General features: G+C 52.4%; 4 protein-coding genes across 4 annotated transcripts; 3 read left to right on the top strand and 1 right to left on the bottom strand.

Annotated features, from left to right (window-relative positions):
• Window positions 1–292: 292 nt before the first annotated feature.
• On the top strand, window positions 293–1,759 carry GUITHDRAFT_102514 (hypothetical protein; the record flags this gene model as incomplete). The annotated part of the gene is made up of 6 exons (XM_005838824.1): window positions 293–661; window positions 756–1,022; window positions 1,168–1,219; window positions 1,263–1,363; window positions 1,507–1,607; window positions 1,738–1,759. The coding sequence occupies 6 exons, from the start codon at window positions 293–295 to the stop codon at window positions 1,757–1,759; spliced, it is 912 nt and encodes a 303-aa protein (XP_005838881.1).
• Window positions 1,760–1,953: 194 nt separating this feature from the next.
• On the bottom strand, window positions 1,954–4,180 carry GUITHDRAFT_102513 (hypothetical protein; the record flags this gene model as incomplete). Its single annotated transcript, XM_005838823.1, has 13 exons — window positions 1,954–1,998; window positions 2,045–2,114; window positions 2,210–3,002; window positions 3,051–3,115; window positions 3,209–3,261; window positions 3,311–3,407; window positions 3,472–3,544; window positions 3,594–3,642; window positions 3,688–3,745; window positions 3,838–3,869; window positions 3,918–3,983; window positions 4,035–4,085; window positions 4,142–4,180. 13 exons carry the CDS (start codon window positions 4,178–4,180, stop codon window positions 1,954–1,956), a joined length of 1,491 nt encoding a protein of 496 aa, XP_005838880.1.
• A 2,028-nt stretch (window positions 4,181–6,208) lies between these two features.
• GUITHDRAFT_102512 (hypothetical protein) lies at window positions 6,209–8,603 on the top strand (the record flags this gene model as incomplete). Its single annotated transcript, XM_005838822.1, has 6 exons — window positions 6,209–6,346; window positions 6,394–7,143; window positions 7,241–7,663; window positions 7,708–8,058; window positions 8,425–8,487; window positions 8,547–8,603. The coding sequence occupies 6 exons, from the start codon at window positions 6,209–6,211 to the stop codon at window positions 8,601–8,603; spliced, it is 1,782 nt and encodes a 593-aa protein (XP_005838879.1).
• Window positions 8,604–16,066: 7,463 nt separating this feature from the next.
• On the top strand, window positions 16,067–17,544 carry GUITHDRAFT_134226 (hypothetical protein; the record flags this gene model as incomplete). Its single annotated transcript, XM_005838821.1, has 2 exons — window positions 16,067–16,774; window positions 16,798–17,544. The coding sequence occupies 2 exons, from the start codon at window positions 16,067–16,069 to the stop codon at window positions 17,542–17,544; spliced, it is 1,455 nt and encodes a 484-aa protein (XP_005838878.1).
• Between the last annotated feature and the right edge of the window lie 13 nt (window positions 17,545–17,557).

Genomic DNA, 17,557 nt, shown 5'->3' with positions numbered 1-17,557 from the left:
CCCGCCTCAATTATTAAACGAAAGATTGCGATTTCTGAACTATTCGTGAATGTGAAGACCTTGGGGTAGGGGTGGTGCTGAATGGAGAAGTATCGATTACGGTCATCTGGTGGGGTACTTTGGGGTTTTGATAGGGTAGGGTAGTGTTCCACAACCAGCAGATGGGTCATAAATTTTCAGTAGAACGAGGGTACAACAAGGGGGAATGAGGGGTGGGGTATAAAGTACCTTGTTGAAGATGAGTCAATAGACAGGGGTAGGGGTGGTGTTACAAGGTCGGCATCGGGGAGCAATGGCGACGTCTATGGCGTTTGTGAGCGGAGGAGCAGGATCAGGAGCAGGATTGAGCGCAGGTCTTCAGCTTCCAGCGTTTCCTTCACCGTCTCCAGCACTACTGTCTCGAGGAATGTCGTCACCATCAGCATCCTTGGGAATGAAACCCGCTCTTGTTTACTCAGGAAGGGGGATGGAAACGAAGCAAGGAGGAGTAGAAGTGGAAAGAATGGTGGGCGAGAGCAAATTCTCAGCGATGGCTCGTCGTCCCCGGGAGAAAACCGAAATTAGCCAGTCCGCAGGAAGGAGGATTGAGTGGGTAGGAAAGAGATACTTCCTCTGGAGAGTTGCAGAATGGGCATTCGACAAGGTCATGGTTTTCCTACAGGTGATAACCCAGCACGCACGCTCGTTTTCCTTCCAATTCCTCCGTGGAGGATTCGAAACGATCCGTCTGCTCGTGTTCTCTGACACTCCTGCAGGTCTCTGCAGCCCTTGCGTTCTGGACTGTTGACAAGTTCAAGAGGGAGACCCAGCTTGAAAGCAAGCTTGAAGACCTCAAGTACCCGACGTACAAGTCTCCCAAGGAAGTCTCCTCCCTCTTCTCCAAGAGCGACAGGAAGGCCTCGCTCCCTTCCTCTCTTCCTGCTGCCGCGGTCAGCTCGGGGGAGATCACCAAGTCCTCGGGTCCGCCACCGTCTGAACTGCAGTACCCCGCCACCAGCGTCTCCACGTCCCTGTCAACTGAGGTGAGAAAGGAGGCAGTAGAGTCTTGCAGCAGCTGAAATTATCCTGTTTTTCCGCTTCCTCCCCACCTTCCTCCTCCTCGAAACTCTGTCCGTCCTTGTCATCCTGCCTCCTCCTTGTCTTCCCTTCCCCCCCTCCTCATGCCAGGTGCGGCCCAAGGACACGTCCATGACCAACTTCCGATCAGCAGCATCGATAGGTTGCTGTCTTGCCGTGCTGCCCTGCAGCTGACGAGCTCTTAGCCTTGATCACGGCGCCCATGCTCCTTATGGCGGCTGCCGTCTGCGTGGACGACAAGAACTTCGACATGCTGGCGCAGGCGGCCTCGTGGCTCAGCTTCTCTGTGAGTCCTAGCTATGAGAGGACGAGGACAATGGGAGTGTAAGGGCGGAGGAGGAGGAAGAGGAGTAAGGGGGGGGGGGAGGGCCTGCAGTGTCTTCTCATGTTCTTTGTGTGCCTTTGCTGATCTGCCTTGCTCCCTGGCAGTTCCTCTTCGTCGACTTGATCTCAGGGTCCGCCGGAGGTTTCACCACCCTGATCCGCAAGAGCATGCCGATGCCTGTGCGACGAGTGCTGGCATACCCTCGGTAAAACCCGCTCCCCTCCTCCTGATCGCTTCTGCTGTCAATTTCTATCCCCTCCTCTGTGCTCTTTAGCGTTATCTTCGCTCTTTTCTTCCGACTGTTGTCTCTTTCCCTGCTCACATTCGTTTGACAGCCCTCTGCTGTATGACGACTGAGGGAACAGCCGTGGACACGAGTGGATCTGTACATTTACGCTTTCGATGTGATTTTCCCCAACAAAACGAACTGATTGAACAACACCATTGTATCGTGCGTGAGAGAGTGGGAGTGGGTTCTTGAAATCTTTACAAAAGAATACCTTGCTGCCTCTCCTCCTCACTATCCACACCTCCCATTATCAGCTTCCCACTCAGATGTACGACTGCAGCTGCTCAACGGCAACGGTATCGAATCGCTGCAGACAAGGTTCAGTGGAACACTCTCCTTCCCCTGCTTCTTACCCGATTCAGTGAGTCGCACTCCCCCAGACTGCTCCATCTGCAGCTGCCAGTTAGATACTTGGAAGTAGCTCTACAGCATTGAGGGATGAGGAGCAGTTAGGCAGAGGAGAGGGCAAGGAACAAGGGAAAGAGAGAGGAAAGCAGCAGGGAGGAGAGGAGACATACGAGTTCAACGATTGCGCATACAGCTCGTTGTCCGAGTAAGAGGGGCAGGAGGCAGAGCGATCCCATGCAGCTCCTCGCTCCTCCTGCAAGCCCGACATGGAGGGGGCATTCGTTGGCGGGTAGGCCGTCCATGCACGTTGGTCAAAGAACTGCGTACTCTGCTCCGCCTTGCACGAAGGAGGGGCGGGGCTGCAGTAGAAGCTGCCAGGCATGGCAGTAGAGCCGTTCTGCTTCAATGGCTCGTTCCTCATCATTGACTCTGACATGTCGAACTGCTGCCTGTCGCTGAGGGCGGGAGAACAACATTCTGCATGATCGTAGCGAGCGACGCTGCTGTCAAAGTCGAAGAAACCATCCTGATGCGCATATGGGACCTTGTTGTAGTAGCTCCCGCCAGATTGTGCCGGCCTCGTTGCTGCCGCATCCTTAATCGTGCCCTCGTGGGTTTGATGGTGGTGGGCTTCGTTGGCACCGCCACTCCAGAACCCATCGAAGCGAGAGTTGTTAGGTTCGACGTTTGCCCGCCCGTCGTTGCTGCTGCCTGCCATCTCCTCCGCGCTGATCTCCACGCTGCATAACTCCTCGTACGCACTAGACAAGTTGCTGCATCCCTCCTGCGGCTTGGAGGAGAAAATGAGGTCCTCAAAGTACGAGTTGTGCTGGACACCCTCCTCTTCCGGTGAGTCGTTGATCTCAACAGAAGGGAGGTAGGAGGACGCGTCGGGGCAGCTCCTTGGCTGGAATTTCGCGCGATGAGTATCGTCGTGCCCCCTCTTGACGGGGAGGAAGGAGTCTGCTACGGGCGGTCAGATCAGAGCATGTCGCAGGTTTGCAGTCAAACCTGATGCCAACGGACTGGGGGCTGGAAAAAACTCTACCTGCGGAGAGGCGCGCAAACCCCTTGGTCTGCTTCAATCGACATCAGCACGACCACCACAACAACCAAGTTGAGGATGGAATTTCAAGTTCATCTCGTTGAGGATGGAAACTCAATTTCACCTTGCTTCAAAAGGAACTTGACTTGCTCCATTTCCAATCAGATTCACAGGGACCTGAAGATCAGGGATGAGACTCAAACGCACTGGAAGAGGAGGAGCGTACATGTGCGTTGTCCGCTACCAGTCTCCTCTTGTTCGTTTCCTGATCGTTGAGACTGACCGCTTCCTTCCTTTCGATAGGAGATGAATCCTTGAAGCTACTGCTCAAGAACAAAGTGAATATAAGAGAGAGGGAGGGGATGAGGAGCAGCATTTTCTCCTCACTTTTGTTTTTCAATGACGATGCTCGTATTCACCGTTGCCGTTCGCTTGTCAGCATTCTTCGCTTTCCCTTTCGCTGCCAACACAGTCACATCGCAGCCCTCGTAATGTAAGGGATGGCGTACTCAGATTGGGAGGCAGGGCCAGCAGGCTCGTCGTCTGCCCAGACCTCAGCTGCGGAAGAGGTGAGGCGGGAGCGAACTGAGGCACATGCTTTACCTCCTCGCATGCGCTCAGCACTTTCTCCCTTTCCGTCCAGTAAGGGAGGGTGACCTCTCTGAAGCCAGGGAGTCAGCACGTCTCCTCTCCTCCTCTCCTCCTCTCCTCCTCTCCTCCTCTCCTCCTCTCCTCCTCCCATCCAGCGCTCACCTGTACACCTTCCGCGCCCAGAGGTCTCGAACCTGGCACGAGCATCAGCGCAGCCAGCTTGTCTCCAGCAGCTGCCTCACCAGGTTCGGAGATACTTTGAACATCTCTGCAACGACCGCGCTACGACCAGCAGCAGCCTGGTGAGTCTGAACGAGAGGAAGCGTCAGAATGCGTCGGAGGAAGCAGAGCTCCTTCACCAGACTGCCGGAGGACGTCGCCTTTGATCTCAGCGAGTACACAGTGATGATCTGCATCACACGCCTGTCACGTCCTCTGGCTTTCAACCCCAGCCAGAATGCAGCACCTCTTCATCTGTGAGCACGGTGTTGCTCGTGCTCTTCATGCTCAGCAGAGTCGGTCTTCAATGAGAGGTCCTGCTGCAAAAAGAAGCCCTCCAAGTGCTCTTTGTCGCAAACTTAAAGACGCCCTTGCGCAGATTCACTACAAAAAGGAATATATCAGCTACTTGAACAAACAGGAGCAGTGATGAAGAGTCGGTAAGAGCGAGCAAAATGATTGCTGTGTTCGTAACGCATCAACTAATAGCACAAAGAGTTGGAAACCAAGAGATGAAAGGCATTGAGTTCAAAAGCATTACTGCTGTTTGAGCTCTCCATATGCCCGCTTTCTCGAGTTCTATATCTCTCCCTGGCTCAACGTTCTCTTATATCCACATCTTGATAGCCTGCGCTCGTCCTCCTTGGTGCCTGGACTCCCTGAATCACCGCAATTGCACGCACACCTGAAAACTTCCTGCCGAGCTCCGCCGGTCAAAATCCTCTCACTTCTACACCCTCACACTATCACAGATGACTTCCTTTCTCCCTACTCTGCATCGCATCCTCCACATCCGTGTCGTTGGCCGCCAACTCCCCTCCCACCCGGACTCTCCTCTGAGCATGAGCGCTGCCTGGCTGCTCGCTCATGCAGCGCTGTTTTAGCCCTCTTCTTGCCAAGCTTAGCTCTTTTCCCCCATAATTTAGATCAAATCCTCCCAATTTAAGAACATTCCTCTTAACTTAACCCGATTTAACCCAGAAGTCTCCTATCATAGGGTTGTGTCTCTTTCGTCCTTAAATCTCGAGGTGATACCCTACCCCCCCTTTTACCTGTCCCATGCCACCACCCAGCTAACTGATGTATTTTAAAAGCTATATATGAGTTTTAAAAATGTATTGATGGACTTGTCACGGCTTCTTGCGACTCGCCAAAGTGTTGAAAGGGATTACAAAATTAGAAACATTTAACATTTTATAGGTGCCTGAACATAAATCTAAAACACGTTGTACTATCTTTACAATTCCTGGTACCTAGCGCCCTTCAGCAGAAAGAATCTGAGCGGTGTCACTCCAATTGTTTTAAACCTTGAAAATATTTGAAATGAGTATGAGATTTTTGAATTTGAGAGGAAGATTTGTGAAGAACTGATTGCAACCTAAAAACTGGGATAATATCAAGATAATAGTTTTTCAAAAGACTTGTTTTCGAAAAGTGAGTTTTGACTCCCACTCAGAACCCCTGATTTTACCCCTAAAATCACCCTACCCAACATTGTCTTCTCATGCGCTCCCACCACCGTCGTGGGGGGACAGGTCAATTTTATAATAAGTCATAAATATAATCTTTTGTACAATTCTTAAAACAACATTTTAGAAATCGGTACCTGTATAATGGTTGTAAATAAACATTACCAGATGTTTACAGGTCAAGTGGTACACGTAAACTGCAGTACACTTCAACCCACGGAAAATCAAGGCAGCCAAATGGACCACCCACCCCACTTACGCCTATGAACAACACTTACATTGCACTCACGAGCAACGATGATGGCCTATCCATATCGAGACTGTACATAGTAAATGAGAGCTGTAGGCCCCATGGTGTGGTAGAAGTCAATGGCGACCCATTCCTGTATCCACCCACCCACTCCGCGTAAGCTTTTGACTGTTTCGGCTAGCGATCTTGAGATTTGTGTAGTAAAAGAGATGCTAGAAATGAAGAAGATTTAAAAAACTTTGTCGAACTTCACTTCGGAAGAAACTTTGAAACTTTCCCGACAAACTTTCGAAGTCTCAAACTTCGTTCGGCCTCCATTCCACCCGGAAAGTAAGGAAATCTGCTGACATGCGAGACTGCGATGGCAGCAGAACCGCAGGGGTGGAGGGATGGACAGAACATGGGGAGATCCACGATGGTACGATAGAGCACGATAGAGCACGATAGAGCACGATAGAGCACGATAGAGCACGATAGAGCACGATAGCAGGCTAGAAAGCAATCCGAGATGTAGGGTGATGAGAACAAGGGTACTAGCGAGCAGGAGGACAAGAAGCCAGAAACGAAAAGCTGCCAAGTGCCGATTTGTCTCACCATGAATCAGGCGATGAAGGAGGGAAACATTCAGCCGATACAGAAGGAGTGGATCCAGCCTGCAGGAGGTCACAATGATCTCCTGCATGACAGCGACGCGTGCACTGTGACCCGATGCTACGTTGAGATCCCGGCCAAGGTACAAATGGTAGACCCCTGATTTCCGCTCATGTGGACATGCTGCAGGGGAGGCAGAGCGTTGCGCTGAAGAGAATCAAGATAAGTAACTACGCTGCCTTCAACAGGTTTGAGCGTGAGAGGGACTGCCTCTCGTCCTTCTCCCATCCCAACATCGTGAAGCCCTTGGGGATCCTCGAGACCGCTCCCGAGTACGGTCTGCTCCTCCCCCTGTCCTCCCATGGCAGCCTGGCTGAGCTGCTGCACTCGGGAGGAAGCAGGCCCCTAGGGTTTGCGCTCGCCATCGGGTTCTCACACGACATGTGCTCGGCCCTGGAGTACCTTCACGACGCCATGAGCTTCTTCCACAGGGACGTCAAGCCGGCCAATGCGATCCTGATGGACACGGGTCACGTGCAGCTCATTGACTTCGACCGATCTTGCCACATGAGCACCAAGGTGGAGGAGGAAAGGAGGAGAGGGCCGTCCGGGGGCTGGCACAAGGACTACATGGTCGGTACCCTGGTGTACATGGCGCCAGAGCTGCTTCGGAAGAGGCCGTTCGAGAAGGCGTCGGACGTGTACTCGATGACTATCACGATGAACGAGCTTGTAACGGGATGTATCCCTTACTCTGACGTGCGGACTACGACGGAGCAGCTGCACACTGTGCTGGAGGCGAACTATACGGAGATCACCCTCACGGCTGCGATAGTGAGCGAGCACTTAAGGCCCAAGTTGCCCGAGGAGGGGGACGGACCATGGGTCTCCCAGTTCTGTGAGATCGTGGCGGCCGGATGGCAAGACAACACTTCCAAGGTCTGTTGAGGAAGGGGAGAGAGGAGGAGGAAGAGGAGGAGGTAGAGGAGGAAGGGAGGGGGAGGGGTGGTTGGGGTGCAGTCCTGATCGTTTCTAGCGCCCAGAGGTTGCAAGCTTGAGGGAAAGGTTGGAGGAGCTCGGCCGAGCTGCTGGCTTGGACCCGACCGACATGTCGGAGAGGATACGGAGGATGGCAGAGTTGCGTCCGCCAGAGTGCAGGACGGAAGTTGAGAAGGAGCCGAGCATGTCGACGTCGGCGATTGAAGTCCTACAAGGGAAGTCACCCTACATCCCCCACTACGATGCCAACGTGACGGTCCACCTTGTCCCCCAACTGCCGCCCTCGGCTTTTGTCTGGGGAGGAGGAAGCTCTTCGTGCGGCAGGAGAGGTCATGACAAGATGGAGGACGCGCACTTTGTGCATCAGTCCATCGCCATGGAGGTCGAGGCCGGGGCCCTGCATCTGTTCGGCGTGTTCGATGGCCATGGCGGACCGGAAGCTGCTTCCTACTGCAAGAAGGTCGGGGCCCTTAGCGCATGCCGATGCCTGCTGACGCTTACCAGGCCTTCCCCTACGAAGTTGTCGCAGCCATGAAGGAAAACCCCAAGAACCTGGAGGAAGCGATGAAGACTGCCTTTCAGCGCGTGGAGGCTTCTTTCCTCTCGTGGGCGCAGGCTGCCGACAACGATTCAGGGTGCACAGCTATGGTGGTGGCCATCATGCAAGGGCCCGGAGACAAGGACGGGACGGCAGGTCTTGACATGCTGGTGGCAAATGCAGGAGATTGTCGGGCCGTGCTTGCTCGTGGGGAACAGGTGCTGCAGCTTTCGAGGGACCACAACGCGTCCAACGAGGAGGAGGAGAAGAGAGTTGTGGCGGAAGGAGGGACAGTGGTTGAGACGGCGGACAAGAAGGTGACAGCAGGCCCACTTGACTAGGATGACATGTTGCAACAGAAACGAGTGGACGGGAGGATCGAAGTCACTCGCTCTATCGGCGACCGCAGGCACGCCCCAGCACGTGATGACGTCACCAGTATGACTGTCACCCGCAGGTGGAAGAGCAGGGGCGTCTCGTGCATCCCAGAGGTCCCAGGCACCTTCGAGCAAGGCAGCAGCTGACGAGGAGAGCAGGTGGGGAGATATCGGCTCTCGAGTCAAGACAAGTTCCTGGTGCTCGCAACCGACGGGATCTGGGGATGGCTCACTAATGAAGATGCCGTGGACAAGGAACCGACTCGTTGCTGCTTCCTCAGCCAGCCCTGAGTAGTTCTGCAACAGGTAGCGCAGACAGTGAAGCATGTCGACTTCGGCCCCAAGCGACTGATCTCAGAGGCGTATGAGGTATCCTCCACGATGTGGACTGAGAACTGGGAAGATCCCTCTTGATTATGATGTGGCAGGCTGGCAGCGACGACAACATCACTGCCATTGTCGTGTACCTGAAGAAGCCGGAGTAGCAGGTTGAGCCCGAAACTATTGTAGAACGCTTGCACAGATAAGTCACAGACATGTGACAAGAAGGAACGACAGGTGAATCAGCAACAGAGAAAATCATCCTACATGCCGCAGTAGAGAAGCTCAAGGGACAAGAGGGACCTCACAGGGAGAGGATGAAGTGAGGGACCGATAGACGCTGAAGGCTCCCACTCAGAGGGAAACCAGGGCAGCAACTCCCCGCGGTGTTGGGGCCGAACCCGGGGTCAAACCGCGGTAGTTTTCGTCCTATATTCTCAAGGGGGTGGTGAATGGGAAAATGGGGGTACACGGTGTGTGATTCGCGCAGGTTGAAATTTTGCCCATTCTGGGGTCAAACCGCGGTAGTTTTCGTCCTATATTCTCAAGGGGGTGGTGAATGGGAAAATGGGGGTACACGGTGTGTGATTCGCGCAGGTTGAAATTTTGTACTGTTCAAATTCAAACCATATTCAAAACCGTGATTAAAATTGATTTTGGATGTTTAGCTCATCGTTTCCTGGTACCTTCTAAAATGTTTTAATTCTACACGCCTTCACCCACTACCCCAGCGCGTCTCCCCTCACCATACCTCTCTCATGTCGCGAAGCTCTTCTCTGCCGATCCTTGTCTTCAGTGTTTGAGTTTTGTGCGAGCATGTTTGCCCAAGTTGCAGTCACTCGCAGCAGGTGAGCCTCATCAACATCTCTCTTCGTCAAAACCTCTGTGCCGGTTGTCTGTTTCTATGGAAGGGGACGAGTATACCACGAACACACACGAGCATGAAGAGACTCGAAAGTATTTTGTGAGAGAAGAAGGTGAAAATGAACCCATTCCATCACACAGGTAGAGAGTTCTTCTGTGGATTGTTCATTTTCTAATCGTTGTGAACAGGTAGCAAAAGCTTGGCGATGTTGAGAACTAGGTTCTGAATGGTTGCAGCTGAAACGTATTACAAGATTCCAAGACCTTTATTCCACGAAGACCTTCATCTTCATGTGCTGGATGGAATATCATATTTATGAGAGATGCTTCACTGTGCCACATGACTTTTTCACATCATGTTTGAACTTCTCCGCCTTTGAATGATGCATCTCTTGTTGCATGACTTAAAAACACTTTGTAAAGATGCATAGTCTTGTATATATCCATGTCCACATGCTCAAAGCCTTGCCGCTTTATGACAAACAATGTAGACAACTCTTGAAGACAGCAAATCCAACGGCACGGTGTTGGATGGCAGTGCACCTGCAGCATGATGTGCTTCCATTCTGTTGTGCGCGCAGTTGGAGACATTCCATATGCTATTGTGGTTGTCATTATCATTGACTGGGAGTCCGTGTCAATTTGCTGGTAGTTCGACATGCTGAGATAAATGCTTCTAATGAATAAGAAATGTCAAATCACATAACACCTCCAACCTTGATTCTACATTCAACGCGGCCATGTCAGTCTGGTTGCAACGCACAATAGATTCTTGCATGCCAGCTTACAAGCTCAAGACTTGATCCCTGATATGATCTGAGGCTTAATTGGACGTCAAGCTCCGCCTTTAGGGAAGCAAAGCAAAGTTCATGCATTTCAGCAAATGTGCAAACATCCAAAGGACCTGAGTGAGGAGAGTTTGGAGAGAGGAGGGAAGATACTTCAACAAGAGCTTCGTGACTCAGAGTCAACTAATTGGCATATTTTAAAGAATCAAATATCATCAAACTTCAAGTTCTGAAGATGTGAAGCAACGATGTAACGAAGCGTACAGAAGACGTGCCAAGGAGGGGGTCAAGTGAGATGTGATTGCGCCTTAATTAAGCGGACTCGTCATGATCTTACAGATATTATCATTCAGTTCATGAGAGTCTTTAGATAAAGTACATTACTCTGAGAGCCCAGAAGTCTTGAAGAGAACATTGATGATACGATTGACTTAGTCGTCGGAAATGTAGGATGACGAACTCATGCTGATTGATCCACTTCTGCAAGATCACCAAGTAAGAATTTGTGCTGGATTCTTGATGCCAAGTGTACCTTGCGATCATCTTCTTACTCGGCGGTCCTTCATCTGTGCTCATGGCGGCAGCTCGTTGACCTTGCTGCTGTGCTCGCCCGGCGGCTCAGCATGTCGGTGTGCGATTGACGATGGGAATGATGGGGAGCGTTTCCCCACCCTGTCGATGAGGGTGGGTCATCAAAATTGTTTTAGATGATACAAATTAGCAGTTATGAACCGTTACACAGTACAACTGTTTGTACTATGTATTCGAATAAACAATTCATTGTCGTTAAAACAAATGGACACGCCAGTTCAAAATATGAAGCACCCCTACCACTGATATTACCGAGCAACACCCCTCAAAAACCAAGGGGTACACTACCACCGGTATCCTATGAGAACAGCATACGCATTCCTCTTTTGCGTTAAGTTCGACTACCGCGGTTTGACCCCAGAATGGTGACCACTCAACTCCCGGAGGCAGGCCGTAGCGTTAAGAGTTCACTCACAAGAGAATCGCGCGAACAAAGTCTCGCTTCACCTCTCATCCACTCTCACGGTTCCAGCTGAAACTCTGCTGGACTCGTCAAGCTCCTTCACCTGTCCTTTGCTTCACTCAGCTGTCTTTTGATGTTTGATCGGGATGCGGGCAGACAAGGAATGGAATGTTAAGAAAACTTGCGCTGAGATTCAGTTGGCACAAGTCGAAAGATATTAAGTTTAAGTTTACTGCATCATTTCGCGTTAAATACTATCAATACACGTTATCATCCATAGGTAGATCGAACTACGACTACTGATCTATTCATGCCAGAGAAGAGGCATGGATCTATTCACAACAATACTAGTACACCATAATATAACAATTCTGAAGTAGCATTAGAAGCTTTCCTTCTTTTCTTTTTTCATTTTTCTTCTTTCTTCGCTCTCCTCAGAGAGCAATCCTCTCGCCTGTTGCCCCATATATGGCTGGACGGTCTTGTTGAGATAGGAGGGCGATGCAGTACTCCAGAGCCTTGAGCTGCCTCTCCCTGTATTCCCCAGGGCTAATCCCATCTTCCTCAACCCAGTCACATGACTCCGACTTGATTGACTGTGAGCGAGGAGACCCGTTGGTCGACAACAGCTCCATGTGATCTGACAGCAAGTCCATGTCGCTCCCTTGGTTGCACAGGCCCAGCTCGCCAAAGGAGGGCTGCCGCTGCCAGGTATCGAGCGTGACAGGAGGGCAGGAGGAAGATAGCGAGGAGGAGGAGGAGGAGGGAGTGAGAGAGCTCATGGCCTCCTCGACGGGAGAGGAACAAGAGGAGAGCCTGACCATGGTGTCTGCCTGCCAGGAGGATGAGCGACGATGCTTGCGGGGCCCCTTTTTGAGCAAATTGGGGGAGTACTAGGCACCGGTGCTTGTCAGCATCCAATCGGGGATATTGATGGGTGGGGTCATAACTTTACCACCGCACAACTTAACTTACTCCAAGGAGCCGGAAGGAGATACGACCGATTAGTTTACTACTGAAGTTGCTGCCCGTTATAGAGGCAACTGTACGTGCCGCCTTATATAGAGCAATTCACTGCTGTCATCATCATACAGTCAACGTGTGCCGCCCCCTCTCAGTTTTCAAGCGTCTGACCCGAACAGTGCTATATTCGACTCTCTGATGCCATGATGATGATGTTCGGAACATGGCTCCTATGAGCCGGCCTGACCCTTTCAGATCTAGTACCGTATTGTAACTCCGACCCGCGCCAGTAGTAACTATCATACTGTTAATCCAGGCCCCGTGACAGTAGTACGGTACGGTACGGTACCGTTCACTAACTTTTAGCCCTTTCGTTAATTTCCACTCTTCTTTTCGAGAAAGTTTTTTTTGGGGTGGCGTGTGAATTCAAACAAGTTTTCAACGGCAGCAAGAGATACCTCCAAAGAGTACCAGTGCAGTTTAGTTATCATTTCTGCTAGGCCTTTACATGTATTTTAACTTTCATTTCAGAGGGTTGAAATGTTTTCAACCCCGTACACGCCCGACTCATGTCTCCCCTACACGCCGGCACGTAGCACCAAAGCTGCTCCTCCAACGATGCCGCTGTAAGACCATCCGCTGCTGTAGCCAGCATCACATCTCAGCATGCAAGGCTCTGTTAGGTTGAAGCTCTCTAGTCAGCACAGTTTGAGACCTGAGACCGCTAGGTTCGTGGTGATGCGTTCGGTGACAACAGAGTGTGCAGCAATGGCGTTGTGAGATCCATGGTTCAAAAGGTTATTATGAAGAACAAGATGATGAAAACATGAGGTTTGAATCCAGTGTAGGAGATCGCTTGTCATTTTGACTTGACACCAACCTTATGGCAGCGCAGAATAATCATAAGATACTTCCCTGCGATGAATGATTTTTGAATTGCATATTTTCCACATGCGATGCCTTGAAGATTTGTTTGATGGAGATTGCATCATCACGGTTGCAGATCCACGTAATTAGTCAAGCCCACTTGTTATATTAGACATCAAGCATTGCATAGATTGTTTCACAAGATTTCTGCATGCATTTCGCCTACGGCAGTGAGGATGTTTGATTGCATGTAAACACTGATGCCGCCAGAGGCAATCAAGACATCTTAAGCCTTGAACACCGTCGAGAGTCTCCACTTCTGAGATTTGCAGAGTGTGTTGATTTCTTGATGCGTGGGATTAGTTTTGAGCGTTCATCTAGCTGTGATGTCGGACATTTGAACCGTCAACACAGTATGCACACATGTATTATTTGTTCTATTGTGAAATAAAGTGATCTCAGTCTTGCATTCGAGGCCGTGCGAAAGAGCATTTCTGTATCTTCTTTCATTTCACATAAATGCAGAATGCATGCAGGGGTTGAATGATGATGAAAACTTCGCTTCCCCTGTAGACCATTCCGACTCACTGTAAGCTTGGGATCGACATCACAAGTGGTAGTGATCTGATTGCAGAAATCTTTATAAATTCATGAGGTATCATTCTTTGCAACAATCTAATGAGGTATCATTCTTTGCAACAATCTAATTACAATGACAACCGCAAGTAGCATCAAATACATGCGCAATGGTCAGCACAATAAGCTTCACATTGGTTTCTTCGTTGTGCCTGCATAGCAGAGATACATCAAAAAGTTGCAAATAAACCTAATTATGCACAATGTATGCTTGTAGCTCTAGTAAGCCACATTGATTGCTGTAGGATTCTCATCCTGTGGTTGAAACAGACTTTCCATGTCGCCGCAGCTACGTGGAGCATGTTGATCCTTGAGCATTTTGAATGCATGCTCAAGCAGAAATAATGTGAAGATGTTGCTTTTGAGGATCTGAACTGCAAATACTTGAATGTTTCTAGCATATTTGCAAGATTGGAGTGCATGAAAGCACCTCATTTGCAAACTGATGGTGCAGCATTGTAAACCATACTTCCTCTCTGAATCCTCGTACATACGGCTCTCATGCTTGAAACAAGGAATAAGAGAGCAGAAAAGGTGTATTCATCTTTTGCAATGTATTCTAAAGACATCTTCATTCCTAGACAGCTTTCTCTGTCATGCAGTCATGTAATAGAAGCGGAATTCAAAACTTTCTTTCAAAGTCAGAGACTAAGAAAAGGTTTTAGTCTATCTACATGGATACATTAGACGATTAAATTCTCATCCACATTCAAGCAGCAATAGATTCGAAGCCTCTCACCATGATGACTTGTCGTTGCATGCGGGTGAAGGATCAATCAGCCATCTCTTGCTTGCCCAGGGAGGGGGGATTTGGGGAAAGGAGAGTGGAGATAGCACCCTACCCCCTATTTCCCAATTTCAAACTCTTGAATCAAAGGGTAGATTTGTATTCTTTGCTAGCTACCCACCCCGCCTTTCGTAAAGGTGATGAAGGGGAACCGGGGGTATTGGCGTGGTGAGCTCCAACGGCAATCGAAATGCCTTCTTTTCCATTAGCACCCCCACGTACCGTGATACAGTGAAATGCACGGGTATGAGAGAATCTTTCGGTCCTCTACCCCTCCAGACAAAGGAAGTCACTAGGGTGGAGGCTGATTCGAGACGCCTGTCGAAACCACTTTACAAGAATAGTACAGACTGTACCAGAGGCACTTCATCCGTACATAGATGTGTACGATTGAAGCGCTGACTAAACAATTAAAATGAAGTGCTTCAAAAAGTAAGGCGGGGGACAGGGTACCACGCCAGTATAATTCAAATCACCCCACCCTACTTTATCCCTGTCTCACTACCCCCCAGTAAGAGAGCAAAAACCGGGGTAGCTGAATGGAAGTGTATATATGAACCCCTTCCCAAGGAGAAAAAAAAAGACCAATTTTGCTAGAGCCTGCATATGGCCTTGTGAACGGCATGACGGTCTTACCGTCTTGGTCAGGCCGGCTATCCCGCCGATGATCATCGGATCATCGTCAGTCCGATCAGTGAAGGAGTTACTTTCTGGCACTGAGCCGCGGAATGCGCAGCCCGGCGGGTTTGCCAACTGCAAAATTCGTTCCGATCAAGTTTCCAACCGTTGAACCGTGAACCGCTCGGACTCGGCGAGTTCCGGCGGCCGGCGGCCGGGCGGGAGCCTGAGACCCGTCGGACCGTCGGACCGGCCGGGCGGTCCGTCACACAAAGCCGCCGCGCAGTGCTGCTGCCAGGCTCCAGGATGATAGGACCGTCGGACATCAGACGTCGCGTGGCACGGTCCGGCGTTCCGTGACTCGCACGGTGACTGCGCGGCCATGCCATTGCGGTGCCGCCGCGCCGGCCCCGCGGTGAGTCCGTCCGCCGGCCGCGCCGGCTTAGCCGCACGGCCAGGTCCGAGTCGCCGGTCGCGGCGGCCGGCCCGGCGGGCTCCGCGTCGGGAGCCTCCGCCGAGTCACGGACTGAGCCTCCGATCGGATCCGCCGCTCGCCGAGTCGGGCCCGGCGGCGGGGCCCGGGGGACCCCGGCCCGGCCCCCCGGTACGTACGGTAGTACCGTACTCCGTACCGGCCGCGGGCGGTCGGGCCGGGGCCCGGACCGGGCCACTCCTTGACCGTCTCAGCTGAGGCGGGTCCGGGTTTCAAGGATTCGGAAGCCTCCGGGTGTCGTTGCCGGGCTTCTACCGGTCAGTTAGGCGGGACGGTAGCAATGCAGGCGCAGTGAGAGAGGGAGGGAGAGACAGGAAGCAGATACTAGGCTGAGCACCGTGAAGGCAGGCAGGCAGGCAGGCATGATCGGACAAGCAAGGCAAGGCCCACTGAGGAAGAAGCTGGGGTAGGGAGGCAGAGAGGAAGGACAGGAAGGTCGACAAGGCTGACGGAGGTTGTTTCTCTCTGACTTTGTTGATCGTTAGAGCAAGTGAAGGCCCGCGCTAGAACCGAACTAGTCATGGCAGACATCGTTTTGAAGGACGAAGGGAGGGAAGCGAGGTACCCAACACAAGCAACATGTGCGTGATCAGATCGGAATAGTTCGGACGACAGCCATGGCGCTGACCTGCCCTGTGTTCATTCCCAATCGCAATGTGGCCCGAGACAACACCTGCGAGCTCTGCGGGATGCCTTACGACTTTCACGGCTCCGGGATGCTCCGACCAGCTACCGGGGTGGAGACGTCGGAGACGTGGAGGAGGAAGGGAGGTGAGGAGAAGCCAAACGCCTTCCGCAAGAGCTTCTTGCCCATGCTGGAGACTCCAGACCTGCTGGCCAAGCCCTGCAGGCCTCCAGCTGGCATGGGGTTGCACCCAACACGTCAGGGGCATGAAGAGGAGAGCATGCGGCCTGATCTTCGAAGAAAGTCTGGCATGATGCTTGTGGAGGTCTTGATGAGCAGGATGGTTGAGGAGATATCGCTTCCCGCTCCCTGCCAGTTCGCCGACCTCTTCTGGTCCGTCGCGGTCATCGGCTACAAGGGCAGCAACGCAAGCAGCTCTAGAGCCAAGGAGCATCTTCTTCCCTTGCTCCCCCCAGTGAACGACTTGACTACATCACAAGCATGCAGAGTGTTGGAGGCTTTCTCGCTGCTGACGACCAACGGGAACGACAAATACCTTGCTGACCTCTCAAGCAAGATCGCTGCTGCCTCCTCCTCCCTCCCTCCTCCTCACGTCGCCCTCCTCCTACAGGCTCTCGCGAGACTCCACTTCTCCGTCAACGATGACGTCATCCTCCGACTTTGTGATCGCGCCGCTCAGGTCAGCGATCTCTTCTCCGGCAGGGACGTCGCTCGCGTCGCCTGGGCTCTCGTCCGGCTCAGCTCAGCTTCCTCCGGTGCCCAGCAGGCCCCCGCCGCTCCTGCAGCACCGGCAGCAGCACCGGCACCGGCAGCAGCACCGGCAGCAGCACCGGCAGCGGAGCGGAGCCGGCAACGGCAGCGGCCGACGGCAGTGGCGACTCCAGCAAGAGCTCCCAGCTCCTGAGCAGCGTCGCGAGGCGTCTGGTGCGGGACGAGCTGGCGGGGGAGCTGGGCTGCAAGGAGGTCGCGATGCTCTTCTGGTCTCTCGGGCAGGTGGGCGAGGAGGCGCTGGGAGGAGCCGGGCTCAGCGACCGGCTGGTAGGGCGCGGGCAGGAGCTTGTCGGGGCTTACAGTGCGGACGAGGTAGCGGACATCCTTGGGGGGATGGGCCGATCAACGGGGGGGAGAGGAGGAGGAGGAGGAGGAGCAGCAGGAGCAGCAGGAGAGTTTAGCGAGAAGCTGAAGCAGCGTGCCATCGGCCTCATCCCCAGCATGCAGGCACGAGAGATCAGCAGGACGATGCGATCAGTCGCGGAGCAGGGGATCCGCAGCAGGACGGACGAGGAGCTGTATGAGGGGCTGAAGAAGCAGGCGGGGAAGATGGTGCAGGGCTTCACGGGGGAGGACATCACGGACAGTCTGTGGGCGCTGGCTCAGGCTGGTGGCTCCATGTCTGAAAGCTTGGCAAAAGAGTTGAAGCGACTTGCGATGATGCCGGTGTCGTCATAGCAAGTGCCGGGAG

Source organism: Guillardia theta (assembly GCF_000315625.1).
Source record: "Guillardia theta CCMP2712 unplaced genomic scaffold GUITHscaffold_10, whole genome shotgun sequence".
In the NCBI taxonomy this organism is placed as follows: domain Eukaryota; class Cryptophyceae; order Pyrenomonadales; family Geminigeraceae; genus Guillardia; species Guillardia theta.
Note: the sequence above shows the minus strand (reverse complement) of the source record. Positions and strands in the feature narration are given on the sequence as shown.